Raw genomic sequence first — 17,367 nt, forward strand, 5'->3', positions numbered from 1 at the left:
ATCTTTGTAATTTTTCATTTTCTTTTTCATTTCTTTTTAATTTCTGTAAAGTGTTGTAATATTTATAATTCCATTTTTGGGATATTGTAATTTGACATTGTATCTTGTGTGATTATCAATAAAGCTCAAATTTCTCTAATGAGCTTTAATTATATGAGATATTCCTTTATATGTTTGCTTTTCTATTTATGTTAATGAATTTGAATTATTCTATAATCATTTAATGTTTGAATTTTGAAGTTCAAACATATCTTATTTGAATTCAATCATGCAACTTAAATTGAGACGCAAATTTCCCCTCTCTTCTCGAAAACCCTACTTTAGGTCATTTAGGTCCAAGTCTATCGCACTCTCAAAACCCTAACCCGGTAAGGTGTCGAGAGAGAAACTTGTCCCTCTTCGATGTAGTTTTCTTTTTTAAAAGCGCAAAATTTCCCCAGATTTTACGATGCAATGCACATCCCTTTCTAAAATCTACCCCTCGATCGTCGCTAAACCTAGGACATTACAGGTAAGAAGGTGGAGGAAGAAGGGAAGAAGAGGAGAAGAGAAGGTGGTCGTAAGGGAGAAGAAAGAGGAGGAGGAGAAGTGAAAGAGGAGAGAAGAGAGAAGGTGAGGCGGGAGAGGAAGAAGCAGCCAGGTGTTGTCAATATATATGCTATCTTATGAATGGCACTATTTCTTTTTTGATTTTGAGAAATCTAATAAAATCGGCAAATGGCCGTAGGCGGTTGAAATCGGATGTAAAATTTTCCATAGATACATTTTCATATATAATTTTTTTTCATCCGATGTCGTATGCAACCAGAAAAACCGTTGTACCGAAACGTGGCGACATTTTGCATAATGTATCAAAATTCATGTTCGTTAATTTTCCTAACAACTGAAGACTAGACACATGGTCATCTCGAAAGATTTTATTTTCTGAAATTTCTATCATTTTTTAATGCTGAAAGGTGGCGGGCTTGATTAACATGCATATGTCATTTGCATACTGAATAATTAGGTATCTCTATCATAATCTTATCAATATGTAGCTGAAGAATTCCTCTCTGGCATACATCATTTATCAAAAATTGAAGGAGGCCTGCAGTGTTGACGACTAGTAAAGCTGCCAACGGATCTACTTGCCTAAGGGCATCTCCAGCGGCGCGACGCATTTCGGACGTCCACGTCGGCCTAAATGGTCGAAATCGTCCGGGCATCCGTTTGTGTCGGGGGTGGCTCCAGCGGCACGATACATAATTTTTTTCCATTCATGAAGCCATAATTTACATTAATAAAAACATAAAAAAGCCCTTAAGGCGTGGTAAAAGTAGGTGCTGCTTACTGCTCGTCGTCGCTGACGAGGTCAATGAACTCCGGCGTCGGCCATGGAAGCTCGTACGCCGGCGGTGGAGGAGGTACCGCCGCATGCGCAGGAGGCTGTGGCCAGGGATCCCACGCCAGAGCAGCAGGCGGAGCGCGGTCTTTGGAACGCGTCGGCGTGGCCGGAGGAGTCGCCGGCCTCCCCTGCGCGAGCGTGGACTCGCGGAGCTGGATTGCGAGCCCATCCCACAAAGCGAGATCGTTGAGGTCGTCCTGCTCGCTGTTGGCCAGTGCCATGGCAATGGCCTCCTCCTCAAAAATCTCCGGCGGCTGGGTCTCCGGATCCCACGTCGGCCCGCCGTTGTCGTGGTCGTAGTCTGCCATGTCCACGTCCTCATCCGCGTCCTCGTCCTCGTCCTCGGCCGCGTCCTCCTGGTCGTTCTCTTCTTCTTCTGCGGCGATCTCGCGGTCGAAGTAGTCCACGTCGCCGAGGTAGCCAGCGTGGCGGCACGCGTCGAACTCCCATGTCCCGAATGAAATCCAGTTGTAGGAGTTCAGCGCGTACGCCTGATCATCCCGCAGATCCGGCGGCAAGATCGCTCAGCGGCGGCGCACCTCGTCCCGCCGCTCTCGACCCTCGCGCGGCACGGGGGGACCGGCACGCGCCTCGAGGTTAGGTACCAGCCCCCTCCCGGCAAGTTCGCGTCCGGCCATGGTACCCGCCGGTTTTCCTCCGATAGCTGCCGCGCGAGGTCAACGCGGACGTACCGACCGACCCGTGCCTTCTTGCCGGACCGCGAGCCGCTAGCCTCGTGGTCGTTCTTGGTCTTGCGGAACGGCCATCATTTCTTCCCCATGGCGTCGGTGGGGTGGATAGTGTGGGATCTGGCAATGGTTTGGTCGGGGAAATGGGCGCCGACAACGTCCCTTTAAGAGGCTCGGACGCCATCTCGCCTTCAATGGCCTGCCACTGCAACGCCGCCTAGCTGCGCACGCTCGCGAAAGCCGATGCGCGCCATTAACGCGGCCCTGCAAAGGCTGCAGTGCGCCGCCCGCAAGTAATGCCGCGGAAGACGAAGCAGTTGTGCCCCTGCCAGGCGGGCCCGTGCGAGGACCGAGTGGACACTTTGCGCGTCCGCGCAGCGTCCGCAGAGACGCAAACCTGGCGCATATTTGGGCCTGGTTTGCGTCTCCGCGGACGGCCCGGTCACTTTTTCATCGCGCCGCTTGAGGTGGTGACAGAAGAATTTTCGGTCACGGCGGACACAAATGGTCGCTTAGCGTCCGTTTGGGTCGCGCCCGCGGACGCGATGTAGCCCAGGGCGACCGTTTGCGTCTTGGGTACCTCCAGCGGTGCCGACGCATTTTTTTACCGGGGACAGCGTCAAGCTCGCTAATGGCGTTTTATGTCCTGTCGAGGACTGCCGCCGGCGATTAACTGTTCCCGCGCGACGACGATCGTTCCCGCGCTTGCCCAATACATTGGCAAGTTTCGCCGGTGTTTCACGCGCGCGGAAAACGCCCTACGCGCCAACGCCGTTTCCCGCCCCGCCGTGGCTATATATGGTAGACACCGGCGGGGGCGACGTGCACACCTCAAGCTACCATCCATCCATGGCCGACCACATGAATTGGGAGCACGTTGTTCACATGTGCCGCCAGCTCCACCCGGAGGAGGATGAGGAGAAGGTAGCCGCCGCTGGCGTTGAGGCCCAGCAGCTGGACCTGGAGGTGGCGGCGGCGGAGGCGGAGGTCGCGGAGGCGGAGGCGGCAGAGCGCGCGGAAGGGCGCCTCGCGGCGACCAGTGCGGAGATCGCCAACGCCATGGCCGAGCTCGCAGACGCCAGGGCCGAGCTCGCGGAGGCGCGGGTGGCCATCGCGGCCCCTCCGGCCGACGCCGTCATCCACGACATCGCGGACGATGACGTCCCCGTGCCAATGCGCTTCGAGTGCGCCGGCGACCAGCGGATTCTGCTCGCGTCCTTCGAGTCCCTGGCTGGGTATGCCCTGCGCCGCCAGGCTTGGGTGGTGGAGGAGGAAGCCCACAGCTATGCGATGGCCATGGCTCGGGGGTTAATGTGCTCCGACCTGGACTCGCTCCAGCGTAGGGGCCCTTCTCCCGCGCGAGTCGAGCAGGAGAACCGCGAGCTGGAGGCCGCCTTCGCCGCCAGGGACGAAGCGGTGGCTGCGGCGGCTAGGGACAGGGCCCGCTTCGTCACCGACATGGCGGCGATCCAGGCGGCTGTCCAGGCGAACGAGGACGCGGCGGCGGTCCAGGCGGCGGCGGAGGAGGAGGAGGCCCGGGCGGCGGCGGTTCAGGCGGCGGCGGAGGAGGAGGAGGCCCAGGCGACGGCGTTGGCGGAGGCTACCAAGGTGGCGTTCGCCCAGGCGGAGGCCCTGTGGGACAGCTCCCTGGCCGAGGCCCTCGAACGCCGTAGGCGGCAGGACGAGATGTCCAGTCGCCGGCGTGCGCGGCGCGCGGAGTGCGCGAAGCGCTCCCGCTTCGACGACGCCGCCAGCCCTTCCGGCGGCCAGTAGTAGGGCGCACGACTGCGAGTAACCGAGGCCGGTGTAGGCCGCGCGACGGCGAGTAGGTACGACCGTTGTAGTTTTAGGTTAACTCGACTAACCATCTCTGTAAAGATGCTCTTTTTGGCCAATCAATACTAATGAAAAAATCTTTTGCTTACCTAGTCACTGCGGACCGGGCCCGGATGTACCCAACGCAGACAGATTCCGCGACCGCCGAGCGTCCGCGGAGACCCAATCCTGGCGCATATTTGGGCCAGATTTGCGTCTCCACGGACGGCCCGGTCACTTTGCGTCGCCCCGCTGGAGCAGGCCCCAGACGCATTTCCGGTCACGGCGGACGAAAACGGTCGCGGTCGCTGAGTGTCCGGCTTACGTCGCGCCGCTGGAGATGCCCTAACTCCTGGTTTGCAAATGATCTTCTTGCGAGGAACACCGCTAGGTAGGACAAATGTAGAAGCCGATTTTTAAATGCTCCATTTAGATCCAAAACCCTTTTGTGGGAGTCAATGTTTAGGATGATAATAGGCTTCTTGGAGTACTTACAGTACCTTAATGGCGCTGCTCACGGAGCATTGAGCTGTAAAACCTGTACATCCATCTACATCAACCCGTTGCATCGGGTCGTCTACGTACAGGCCTAGCAGCTACCAGCTAGGGCGTGCGTGCGTGGCCAAACAAGGGAAGAAAAGGCGAGGCGGGGGCGAGTAAATCGGAGCAAGAACCAAGAACCAAGAAGGAGCGACGCGTGACATGATTTGGCAACAGAATCCTGCGCTCAGAGATACGACTACGGCGCAGCAGCAGGTATACATACGCTGGCACTGTCGCCTCTCGGGTCTCTCTCCCTGGACAGCCCAAGACGTCGATCGCTGTCTCCGGCGCCGGAGTCAAAAGGCTTTGGCCGGGCGTGCCATTATGGCCTGGAACGTACAGGGCGCGACCTGCTTTCTCTTGGGTTCAGGTGGTGATAAGCGAAGCGAAGCGAGGTATGGGGCTGGGATCTGAGCTGAGCTGAGCGACCAGTGCCTCCGGTTTGTCCCCTTCCATTTCGTGTTCGCAAGCATGGAGTGCACACTTGCAACAGCAGAGCCACTTCAGTGTAACTATTGTTGTTCCTTTGAACTGTTCTGCTTGCTGTTTGTGTGTAATTAATTGTGCATGAGAAAAGTTTACGCAGGAGGGATTGCTGGACATGCTGTAATAAAGTAATACCACGTCTGGCTTAAGAGCATCTCCAACGTCATTTTTTCCATTCGGACGGCGAAATTCGGCCCAGTCGCGCCTCCGGTTCCTCGATTTCGTCCTGATTTGGGCCTAAATTCATCCGGCGATCCCACGCCATCCCCGCCCCCCGGGGAGCGCTCGGGGACTCCGGACGAAACGAAAACGCGGGAAACGGCGAGGAAACTTCCCGCGCGTCTGGTGGCCCCAACTTGTCGGCGAGAGACACCGATCGTCGTCCTCATCGCATCGTCTTCCGCGCGCTGTAAAAGCCTGCCGCCGTTCAGCATTCGCCGGCCGCGTAGCTTCCACGCGCGAGTTAATGTCGTCGCATCGTCTTCCGCGCACGCATCGTCTTCCACGCGGCATTAATCGTCGGCGCCCGCCGCGCCTATATAAGCCGCTCCGCTCGCCGCGACGCCCCTGCTCCACTCTTCCTCCATTCTCCCTCCACTCACCCTCCACCTCCACCTCCAACGATGGCGTTCTACGACGATGGCGCATCCAACAACGGGTTCCCCCGCCGATCTCTCCACACGTGGGAGGGGCACCTCCTCCACCAGGCGGGGTACCCCTGCCCGCCGGACACGAGGCCCCCCGGCGACGGGTGGCGGCTAAGCGCTGGTGGCGTGTCAATCCCGCCGCCGCCCCAGGGCCACGCCCTCGACGTCGCCATCGAGGAGGCGCGGATGGCGATGACGGAGGAAGAACGCGGCGACCCGCGCCACCACCCCGAGAACTACACTCGGTGGAATTCGTTCTTCCTCCGGCGGTGGGAGCGCGAACTGGCGTCCTACGACGGCCCGCCACCTCCGCCTCCGCGCAACAACGCCGCGGGTCGCCGGCGTTGGTGGAGCGCGCTGGATAGGACGCTCCACAACGTCCTCGAGCACATCGAGGGCGGCAACTTGCCGAGGCTCACGATGCCCCCTCCATCGAGGGCATCGACCAGCCGCTAACAGGGAAACAGCTGGCAGCCACGGCGTATGGCTGCCAGTTCCTCGTCGTCCGGTTCGGCGGCGAGGTCGATCTCCAGGTCGGCGCCATCCTTGGCGCCGGTGAAAAAGGAGCCGGATTCCCCGCCGAGTCACCGCACGCGCGACGGCGGCATCGTCATCCGCGAGCCATCGACGGCACAAGGACGGCGCCGCCCCAACCGCGACCACGACACCTCCGGCGAGCGGAAGCGCAAACCGGCCAAGGTGAAGGTGGAGGAGGCCAACACCGCCAAGGACGCCGCCATCCTCGAAGCCGTCATCGCGAGGTCCCTCCAGGACCTCGTGCCCGCCGAGAACGCCATGCCGCTCGACCAGGCCTGCGCCTGGTCGAGGGAGCAGTGGGAGAAGGAGGAAGCGGAGCGGCAGGCGAGGCTCCTCCAGGACGCCGCTCGCTTCCGGCGGCCTGCGACTCCTCCATCCGGCGCCGTCGTCCCCGTCGTCGACCTCGAAGCCTCCGACGACGAGCTGTACAAGCCATCGCCGTCCCCGCCTCGCACCAGCGGCCGGTGGGGAGACGCCGGCCAAGGCATCAGCCAGGCGGCTTCGGCGCCGCCACAGTTCGACGACGACAGCTCCGACGACGATGGCGGTGACTACACGGTGTTCTACCGCCATTTCAGCATGTAGAGCGCCGTGTTTTTATATTTACAGTTGTATTCCCCTAGCCGAATTCGAAATATAGTCGAATTCGGTCTCTATGTACGAACTTCGCCCTCTATATAGTAAATATCATTAAATTTAGTCTAAATTCGACCGTTTTATGCCGTAGTTTGTCAAGTTTCCGTTTTTCAAATTTAGATCGCCGTCTTCGCCTGAGATCGCGGCTGGGAAACTACTCCTCCCCACGCCAAATTTACGTCCAATCCGGACGTAAATTTCCCCGGATTTCGGCGTGGGGAGGGCAAACGAGTGGAGATGCTCTAAGGACTTCATGTTAGAATTTTTTTCTCTCTCAAATCCATATTACTTGTCGCTGAAACGAGTGAATATACGCTAAAATATATGTAGATGCATGTAAATCAACGATAAGTAATATGGATCGGAGAAAACAATAATGCTAGACGTACGGGATTTTTGTTACGGGCAAATGTTACGGGATTAGGTGGAACGACCTGGTTGGTTTCCAATATCAACATGCCGTGATTTCAGGGCCATGACCCCCATGTCTTTCTTCCACGTAACCCCGTAAGCATGATTCCGTAGATGAAATCCCGTAGATGTAGCATTGTTGCGGAGAAAATCAGAAGGCGCCAATGGATAAGGTACGGTACCCTCCCGTGCAATTGTGTGCAGCCACACTTTTTGAAGAGGGACGGTTGTACATGCGGGTCTGGATTATTAAAGAATCCGTCTTGGAAAAATATTTTTTATCCGATTCAAATTAATCAATGCAGCCTACGAGTATACTTGTACTGGACATAATTTGAGCCTGAGGGTGTAGTATAGTTCTAGGCACTCGGAAGATAGATACAAAGATAGATATATGTTTTTTTGGGGGAAAACTCTTATTGCCAACAGGCTCATGCATCAGCCGGTTTGTCCGTCAACACGGGCGACGCGCCCAGACGCCGCGCATTGTTGTGGGAGCCCCCCCCCCCCCGCCTACGTGTCCCTTCCGGCCCACTAGTTCACGTCGCCACCATGCTCCCCCGCCTCCGCACTCCCACTATGAGCTCGCACCCACGCCACCACATCCCCACCGCGAGCTCCCGCCCTGGCTGCGACGAGCGGTCCGCTGCATGCACCAGCGGGCGTGACCGGCCGCCACTGCACGTCATGGGACAGAGCACCGGCATCCTCACCGCAAGCTTCTCCACTGCCGGTGGATTCATTGCCGGCGACTTCAAATCGGGCAAGGTGGTGTCTCCATGGATATTGCTACCGAGAGATTTGCACCAATGATATATATCTTATCATGTAATATTGGATACATTTGAACAAAATATTGGATGCATTGCAGAGGAATGTTGTATAACAATATCCCATTTATGAAAATGTTACATACACACAGGAAAATGTTAATATTTTTTGTGTGTCATTGGCAAAACAAATTGTACCATTATTTTGGAACTAAATGGAAAATGCTGGAGACTGATGTTACATACTATGAAGAAGATTATTATATGTGAACCATTTTTTTACCACGATCGAACCCGCGAAATTCGGTTACATAAGTCGATCCGATGACCTTTTTACCCGCTTGATTCCTAGCTCTGGCCATGTTTTTTTTTAATAAAAACTGAAGGATAGTATGTTGACCTGACGGATATAGTAGTGGATCCACATTGGGCTTGGATGTATAGATCGACCCGTAGTCTTTTATACCTTCCTAAAGAACTTTACATCCCAAAGCATGGCATGGTTATAGATCTCTCACTCTCTGCCTCTCTCTCTGTTTCTCTGGAGTAGTACTCTGAATTCATTTATTCCTGCTAATGATAGCTACGACCATTGCTCAGCTAATCCTAGACAGACGCAACAATAATTATCACGCAGCCCCCTGCCCCTGTAGTATCACACAGGCCATCTATCCAGAGAGCACAAGGCAACCGAGAAGCCAAGAGCTAGTAGAGCCGCGCCAAAGACCAAACAAGTCACTAGCGGTATAAAAACCCACGGCCTCTTGTCCTTCTCCTCCCGAAGATAGATAGAAGAACGAGGGCAGCTCTTCGCAACAAGTATTGCATCTTCAGTGACAGTGAGAGACAAGTCCACTCCAAGGAAGAGGGCAAGAAGGAGAAAGGAAGCACTGCGTGTGTTCAGTGCTCCGGCGATGGGCGGCGGCGGCGGCGAGAAGGGAGTCGTGAGGCGGTACGTCAGATCCAGGACTCCTAGGATGCATTGGACGGCCGAGCTCCACAGCAGCTTCCTGCAGGCCATTCGCTGCCTCGGTGGTGAACGCCGTGAGTTCTTCTCCTTCTTCCTCCTGAACCTGAAAGTAGTATTCTCTTCGAAAGATTGCTCTTCCTTGTGTTCTTTTTCTTCTTTCGGTTGTCTGCTGTTTTCGTTATATACTTGATGTTAAGTTCCACGCTTCTGCAACGACTCTCGGTTCATGGCTTGTTCTTCTCATAAGTATCTTTTTTTTTTTTTTTTGCGAAACCATAAGTATCTTTTTTGTTCTACTTCCTGCAAGGTTTTCAGGCGGCCTGACAGGGCTGTTCATCTTCTTCTTTTTTACTCCTTTATTACAAAATCCTAAGTATCCTGGGCGGTGTTCTTGTTAATTGCAGATGCTACACCTAAACTGGTTCTTCGGCTCATGGGTGTGAAGGGCCTTACCATTGCTCATGTCAAGAGCCATCTCCAGGTTCTTTTCTTCACTAATCTGCACCCTTCGGTCTTGTAATTACCTTTTTGTTTTCTTCCATCGGAAGAGCTCGCAAATAAACTTGTACAAGACTTTTAACTTCTCGTCGTTCTCTCTTTTGAACAGATGTACAGAGGACCGAGCCCTCGCAGGGTGAAGAAAGGTGAGAGATGGAGCTTTCCCAGTTTAGTTTTCATGCATCTTTCTGTACTTTCATCGCCCTCGAAAGTCATGGTGTTACCTCGTTTCATACGGATAAGAGATGGGATGAGGCCCTGTTCTTGCTAGGAAATAGTCCGTCAACATCCTTTTTATAACTCTTCTAGAAAAACACACACCTTAGAAATGCTAATGTTCATAATTTAAAAAAATAGCATCGCCTCAAACTCTGCGTGAGAGGTAACACACATTCGGTGTTCGCTGATAAGCTAGCTCCATCTGTCACATGCTTATCACACCCTATCGGCAGCTAACCACTCGACCCCTCATTGCATGCAAATGCTCTGTTCAAAAAGCTTAGGAAGCACCAGAAAGATGAATGCATGAGATCGATTTTCTTTCTGCCCACACTTTAAGCTGTTGCTAATGGAAAGCCAAACCCCTTTCTTTCATGGTACAATCAGATGCGCAACCACAGCTGCAAAGGAAGCACTCATGTGCTGCTGATGAGCAAGGAGGCCCCAAGGCGTTCATGTGCCCACCTCTGAAAAGGTTTGCGCTGCTACTTTCCCAACTTTGAACGGTGTTCAAGTTAAAAAGACGGAGCTTTTTGGGCCCTAATCTTGACAAGAGAGCACCTTTCCCTCTGGGGTCTTTGAATAAGCAGGGCCGTGATGGGGACAGAGGCCACACACAAAGGCATGCAAGGAAGCCATGGAATCAGTGAGATGAAGACTGCTGCTGGCCCTGGTAGTACCCAGCATTGCATTGATGATTACATGCAAGCCTTGGCCGTGGAGAGGAGAATAAAGGATGAGGGTCTCAGGTGGCAGAGGGATGCTGCTGCCACCGCTGCTTCCAACCTACAAACCGTGGGATGTTTGGAGCAAGGATCTGGCGACTTTAAGGTACATCAGCTAGAAAACTATAAGTTCAAATAAACACTGAAAAAGCTTAACATGTTTTACACAATCATTCCATTGTTCTTTCACCACACGCTTTTTCCCTTCCATTTATCCAAGCTCCCACGTCGCATTTTGCATTTGTCATTTGCAATACTGTATTTCCCTTGAGCGAATCTAATAATTTATAGTTTCTTCACTGGATTGCACGGTGGAATGTCATAACATACTTCCCACTCTCTATGTTCAATTGTGTAGCACTACTGTGCGAAGGGAGCTGAAATATCATGATCTTACATTGTTTGATTGATTGACTTATGCACAATCCTTATCATTCCATAGGACTGTTGTATCACCGTAGCATCTTCCTGTAGAAGATAGCACTTCATTTATAGATTTTCTGGTACATGTCCGTATCTTCTCAGCATCTGACTACATATGGACGACCCCAGATAGGCACATGAATACACATTTTTTTGAAAAGAACATGGTAGTAGCAGCAGTGCCAAAATTAAATTCTCTGTTCTTAAAACAAATGAGAAAACCATCAAAATGTCCACCCTTGCACTTAATTCTTAGTCGTAGATTTTTAGTTTGCACTGTCTACTCTTAAATCCTTGCACGGTTGCACAAAACGGCATTCATGGTGATAATAGTGCAGATAGAATTTCTTCACTAAAGCTTTTCTGGTTGTGTTTTTGCTCTGACTGAGAAAATTCAGATACCTGCGTATGTCATTTGGCTTCTGAAACACATAACACTGGAGTAAGAGTACTAGCGCAGATGTCCTAAGCCGTTGCACAGATTCTGCCGATCCTTGTTGTTTTACTGCGGCTAGAAAGTTAGGTTTCCAACAGGCTCATGCCAAGGAAATAAATTTGAGAGTTTCGTCAGGAGGAGTACTCTGTTATTAGGCCGTAGCTGCCAACTCTGAATGTAACCTTGCATTTGTTTCTGGCAGATCATGAAACCGGAAGCACGATACCCTGGTCCGGTCTTCCTCTTTGGCGATGCAGCAAGGGAAATTTCTCCGGAGCAACGCTCGCTGCCACTATCCCTTGCCCTGGACCCGAAAGTCATCGACGCCGGCTCCTCATCGCGGAGCGAAGGCAGCTGCATCATCTCTTCGCCGTCACCCAGGGGGAGGAGCTCCAGCGGCTGCTCCGGGCACTCCTTCAGCTTTGACGCCTCGGGAGTAAACCTGGAACTCTCATTGTCCATCTGTGGATCATAGATCACTGGCCGAAATTTTGTACATTGGTCAGTCACTCGTTTGGTGCAAGATGTTAGGAAGTTAGCTAGTGTTAGGTTATCTTGTACCTCGTACGTGCATCAGTGGCGAAGTTATCTAGTATCACGGTCGTACTGTTTGCTTTGAGGCTTCAGCACCAAAAAAGAAGGAAGCAAAAGGCCGAGATTCTTGCCTCAGCCATCTTTTCCTTTTGCCCATTGTTTGATCGTGTCAAAGGCAACTTTCCGGAGTAGAAATCGAGCTTGGCAAAGACAAGTATGCTGCTCCTACTTCCTACGCTGAACAAAGGAGATTCTCTTTTCCCAAAAATTGCTACTACTGCATTCTCCATAGAGAGCATCCAAAGAACATAGGTGTGATGGTTTTTGGAGAGGCTACAGCGCCTCTGCTTGCTGAACCAGCCGCATACAGTACAACAGAGCATGCTTCGTGCAAGCGCAGGGATGTCATGATCACTCCTCCTGTCCTACTACAACCAAACAGGGCAAGGGGACAGATGCAGGAATCATTAACACATTTTGACCAGGCTCCACACAACATCTCCGTGGTGCTCTCTCGGCCATCTGAATCTTTTTTTGTCTTTACTAAAGTCCAATAAAAAATAACAATCAAAATGCTACCAAGTAGCAGTAACATGATTAAATTATAACAGTTAAAACATGTGCGTCCCATAGTAGAGTAGACAGAGCAAGCGCGTGTGTGCACGGTTCGTAGACTGTACAAAGAGAAAGGTGTTCCAAACAAGGGCCTACCTTGTCACATGGTCCATCCATATTCTAGTCAAATAAGTATTGTAGTAATTTGGATGGGAGGGAGTACACAAAACTGACCTACAAGCATATAATGCAGAGGACTATATATTAGATGAACTAAGATCATCTCTAACCGATGCCCTAAAGCCTTTAGAGAACTTTCTTTTCTCTTCTATCCGTCGAAACCGCACCTAGCCGAAGCCGCAAACCGGTTAGAGGAGTTTATTTTTTAGGAATCGGCCTCGCGGCTCCCATATTTGCTAGCTCGTGGCCACGTCAGCTAAAATTATTCTCCCCCACCCGGGTATCCACTCACTTCGTATCCGCCGCGGCAACTAGTCGACCTGCTCGCCGACTAGCTCCGGCTACCCCCGATCCCGCGTAGGCATCTCCGCCTAGCCACCGACGTTGGATTCATCGTATTGGGCGCGCTAGCTCCAACGCCGCCGTCGGTGGATTCAACTGACCACGGCTGGGATTCGTCGAGGCACGGCCGGATCCGCGTGGCCCCCCACCTCTGGCATGTACTTGTCCTTCATGCATCGTTGCAGCTCGTCGACTTTCGGGTTGAAGGAGATCCCGGAGCTCGTAGCACTGGTGGCGCCCTCAACCGCATTGGCACCTGCTGCGGCTCTAGCACCAGCATCGGCCCCAGCTCCGGTAGCTTCGTGGGTACCCAACCCGGCACCTAGTGATTCCGGCGCCGGATGCAGGTGAATTTATTCCCATTTTTCGGTTGAGAGCTCACAGATTTTGGAGGCCGAAGATAAATTCGTAGCAGGTGAAGAGAATATCCAAATGGTCGGAGGATGAGGACAATACTTGTATTTCGCATGGCATCATCACACAAGTTGGAGCAAATCAACCCTCCAGCAATTTTAGGAAGAGCTCCATGACAATTACAATCAAAAAACTAGTGGAGAAGCTCGGTCGTTTGATGGCGATTATGAATAGGTGGAACCATGCTAGTGATGCACGCTCATGGGCGAGCCTACCTTAATCTAGAGCACTAATAATCTATCGAATTATGAATTTTATGTTATGTTATCATGTATTCGTGTGGTCAACTTTCCAAATTATGTTAAAAAATAAGTTTAGTCCTCTAAGCTATTGGGGATGGGATCTACGGCGCTAAATTTAGAGGACTATACTACCTCCGTCCCAGTTCATAGGACTTACGTGTATTTCTAGGTTGTCAATTTTGCCAACATAATATCATTTGTATAATATAAAAATTATATCATTAGAAAGTAGAACATCTAAACTTTCTAATGATATATATATTGTAATACATATTATGCATTATCATTATCAAATTTACGACCTAGGGACACGCGTAAGCCCTATGTACTGGGATGGAGGGAATTGAAAGGAAAGGGGGGAGTTATAGTGAGGGTCCTCTAAATTAAAGGGAATCGATTAAAGATGCTCTAAGAAAATATTGTTGCTTAATTCTAGAGTACTAACATACTAGTCAGTATTTGTAGTATCTGAACCTGGCATTTCTTTCATCAAAGATGAAAACCATTTCAACTTCCCAAGGGGTGCAAAGCTGACATGTTTTCAGCAAGTACAAATTATTACCATGAATCCATGATGAATCTGGTCTCTGTCCCCGGTACGTTGCATGGCAGGGGAGGGGAGGGAGAGGGAGAAGTGTACGGTGGGCGAAACAAAAGCCACCACAGGCTTCTGCTGACTCTCGAGCACCGGTGTCATGGATGCTTTGTGAACTGGCCATCGTAAGATAAAGCTCTTCGTACAGTAGCAAAGGCCATCATATCGGGCAAGCTTTTTCTAGGTTTTGACATTGAAGGGCACTGAAAAGGTGGCAAGGAGCTAAACTCCAAGAACTGCAAATTTTCTGTTTCACTGTCTTGTCTGTGGGCATAATGGTTGAGCAATCATAGCGGTTAGGATTATTTGTCTCTCAGGCAATTATATTTTGGTAATAGAAGTCTAAGTGCTGATCAAATTAGTGACCATATGCTCCATAGCGGAAATGGTAAAATATTTGTCTTAATTTATTGAATAGGAAGAGGTAGCACAAACAGCTTGCCCAAAGGCAATGAACAAAACCATAACGGAAGGAAAATGGAAAACAACAAACATGGAGTCAAAAGCCTACTCTACCGGCACAAGATGGCACAAACTACATATCACCGGCGAAGATCCACAAGGTCGCCTCCACCTTGATGCCGAGAACACCAGAAACGGCTGGGAGGAAGTGTTTATAAAGACTCGGGGTGTCTCGTTCATTCCAAAGTTCCCAAGAGACACGCATCACCGGGGAGGTCACGGAGTTTCTCCTTCTATAGGATGGGAGTGAACCAAAAAGCACCACCAAGATTAGACATCATGAAAGTCCCATTCATGAGGCTCGAAAGAATGTTCCCAAGCCAATCCTTGATCATAATCCAAACCCAAATAGCATAGCGGCATTTGAAGAGTATGTGGGAGGTCGTCTCCGGCTAGCGCCTGCAAAGGGGACAATCCCCCCAACTGAGCCATCCTGGCCGAGCATGGCAATCCACCATCCCAACTCTATTTTAGATGATAAGCCACGAAAAACTTTGCACTTTGGAGGGGGGGCCTAGTTCTTCCATATTGAAGAATTCATTTGAGCCTCAATGGAACTGGCGAATTGGGCCTTGTAAGCCGAGGTTGATGAGTAGGTCAGGGAGAGTCATTTTTCCTAACAATGGACTAATGGAGTCTTGAACATCGTCTGGAAGCTTTAGTCTAGAGTTGAAGTACCGAAGACATGTGAATACCTAAAGTAGGTGCACGAGGAGGCTATCACATAACTCAATTTGTTGCACCCATGCGTTATCTTGAAGAGCATTTCTGCAATAGTGTTGATGCTAATCCCCCAAGGGCATTCCAAAAACAAGCTTTATTTCCATCTGCTATGAGAACCTTGGTCAGGGCGTAAAAGAACTCCATATCCGCCTTGTCGCAAGGTAGTTCGGTGCACACTCAAGGTATCTCCGGGGCGGTCCATTCTAGTTGCAGGCTTACAGTCACCTTAGGCAAATGAATCTATAAAATCTTTGCATATTGAGGATTTCGAGCCCTTTAATAGTGTTACGCTTGCACACCAAGGTCCAATTAATCTTGCATTTACCACTAGAAGCTTTGGAGGTACCCACTCAAAGAAAAGCTCTAATATGTTTTTGTAGTGCCCGGAGAAGCTCAATATAATGGGGACGTCGAGGATGGTGAGGTGATGGTTAGCTTGAGAAGTAAGCAAGCGATTTGGCCAAAGCCATGTGTCCGGCGAATGGCGATGTTGAAAAAATTCCCCTCCCAAGGGACAACACGGTCGACCACCTTATCTGCAAAACTGCGCTATACTGAAACTAATTACTGCACTTTCTTGCACAAATTACTGCATAGCTGAAGCAAGGGACTCACCTCATAAACATACAGCTCTAATTGGGTTCCCTGCGACAACGGAGTTGAGGATTCCCTGCGTCTCAGTCGTATTAGACTGGTGGTAATCAATCTGCATCCTGGAAACTCTATTGAGCACATGAAACCAACCTGAACATGCCCGTTCGGAAAACCCGACCTGAACACCCAGAGGCATGTTCAAGAATCTGGCAGAACATGAATTTGTCGCTGGCTGTACGACGAAACTGCAGAACCCAACGAGCTCGCACGCGCGCGCGCGCTGATCGACTGATGGACGGGATGGGCAGATGACGACGAGGCGGGGAGGGAGAGAGCCGGCATGGCGTGGTTCCTCGCATCGCATCACGCCGGCGCGTGCTGCCCGACGATCCATGATCCATCATCATCTCCACGCCAAACGCCGAAAGGGCGGAAGCGGCGCGAGTGCGCCCCAAACCGAGAGCAGCGATTTTAAAGGAGCCGGTAGGTGTAGGTGTTACATCTACCATCCACTCTCTGCTTTGAGATTGGTGAGGCTTTTGACATTTGTCTAATATAAAACTAATAATTGAAACATAAGTGAAACTTTTATGAAACTAAAGTGATACATGAAAAATATTGTGAAATAGTCTGATAAAAAGTGAAACTGATGACATCATTGCTGACGTCACTACGGTTTGTTTCACAAAAATATTAGTGTTTCAGTTATATTTCAATTATGTTTCAAATTTGTTTCACAATTTTGTGACAAAATTGGTCAGCACATGGCTGACGTCATCACTGACGTCACTGCTGTAGGTACCGTTGCCTGTAAAAAGAGGTTTTCGGCCCCAAACCTACTTGCGACCGCGGCGTTTCGGATCGTTTTTTGGTTCGCTGGATCCACGTACGATGGCCAGTGGATAGAAAATAGACCGTGATCCGAATGCAGATGGCAGCGCTCCAGTGGCTGATAGATGAATGTTTTTTAAAAAATTCATAATTACCATTACCGGCCGTGAATATTGATCAAATAATTCGCTGAAAATATAGAAATTAAAGTTGCAACATAAGTAGTTCAGATTCAAATGGCCTACACACCAGAGTTTCATCGGTGCACATGGGGCCTTGCCATCAACGGTGTTTTTTCGATAAAGGATGCTTTATTACTTTAAGAAGCAATTACATCCAGCCTCTGCATAACCAGGATGCACACAGCTGTTTTGTTGTCTTAAGTCCAAAAGGACAAATAATAAAAACTAGGTCAGATACATATCGGAACGATGAATCATATAACGCCTAAGGTGTAGGTGGGACATCTATCCGTAGATTATGCTGCCACCCATGTAGGGAAAAAGTATCGCTCGCCGTAGCCTCCAACCGTGTACAGACCTCCGTAAATAGGTCTCGGTTCTCCACTCTCTGAAGAGGTAACCATGAACGGAGAATACATGTACATCTGTAGATGACCTGCAACAAAGAGCAATTTTTGTCATTAAAGATCTTGTCATTTCTACATAGCCAAAGCGCCCAGATAACTGCTAGCGCCCCCACCCTA

At 50.7% G+C, this 17,367-nt stretch overlaps 1 protein-coding gene across 1 annotated transcript; it reads left to right on the forward strand.

Annotated features, from left to right (window-relative positions):
* The first annotated feature begins 8,611 nt into the window (after positions 1–8,611).
* LOC127335899 (myb family transcription factor MOF1) lies at positions 8,612–11,879 on the forward strand. Its single transcript, XM_051362633.2, has 6 exons — positions 8,612–8,962; positions 9,293–9,369; positions 9,496–9,532; positions 9,993–10,080; positions 10,196–10,436; positions 11,392–11,879. The coding sequence occupies exons 1-6, from the start codon at positions 8,833–8,835 to the stop codon at positions 11,662–11,664; spliced, it is 846 nt and encodes a 281-aa protein (XP_051218593.1). The 5' UTR covers positions 8,612–8,832; the 3' UTR covers positions 11,665–11,879.
* Positions 11,880–17,367: the final 5,488 nt, after the last annotated feature.

Source organism: Lolium perenne, chromosome 2 (assembly GCF_019359855.2).
Source record: "Lolium perenne isolate Kyuss_39 chromosome 2, Kyuss_2.0, whole genome shotgun sequence".
Classification (NCBI taxonomy): Eukaryota; Viridiplantae; Streptophyta; class Magnoliopsida; order Poales; family Poaceae; genus Lolium; species Lolium perenne.

Coding starts and splice junctions, on each gene's coding strand:
- LOC127335899 (XM_051362633.2), top strand. CDS start 8,833: ATGGGCGGCGGCGGCGGCGAGAAGGGAGTCGTGAGGCGGTACGTCAGA. Junction 9,533..9,992: donor CCCTCGCAGGGTGAAGAAAG/GTGAGAGATGGA, acceptor TGGTACAATCAG/ATGCGCAACCACAGCTGCAA. Junction 10,081..10,195: donor ATGTGCCCACCTCTGAAAAG/GTTTGCGCTGCT, acceptor TTGAATAAGCAG/GGCCGTGATGGGGACAGAGG.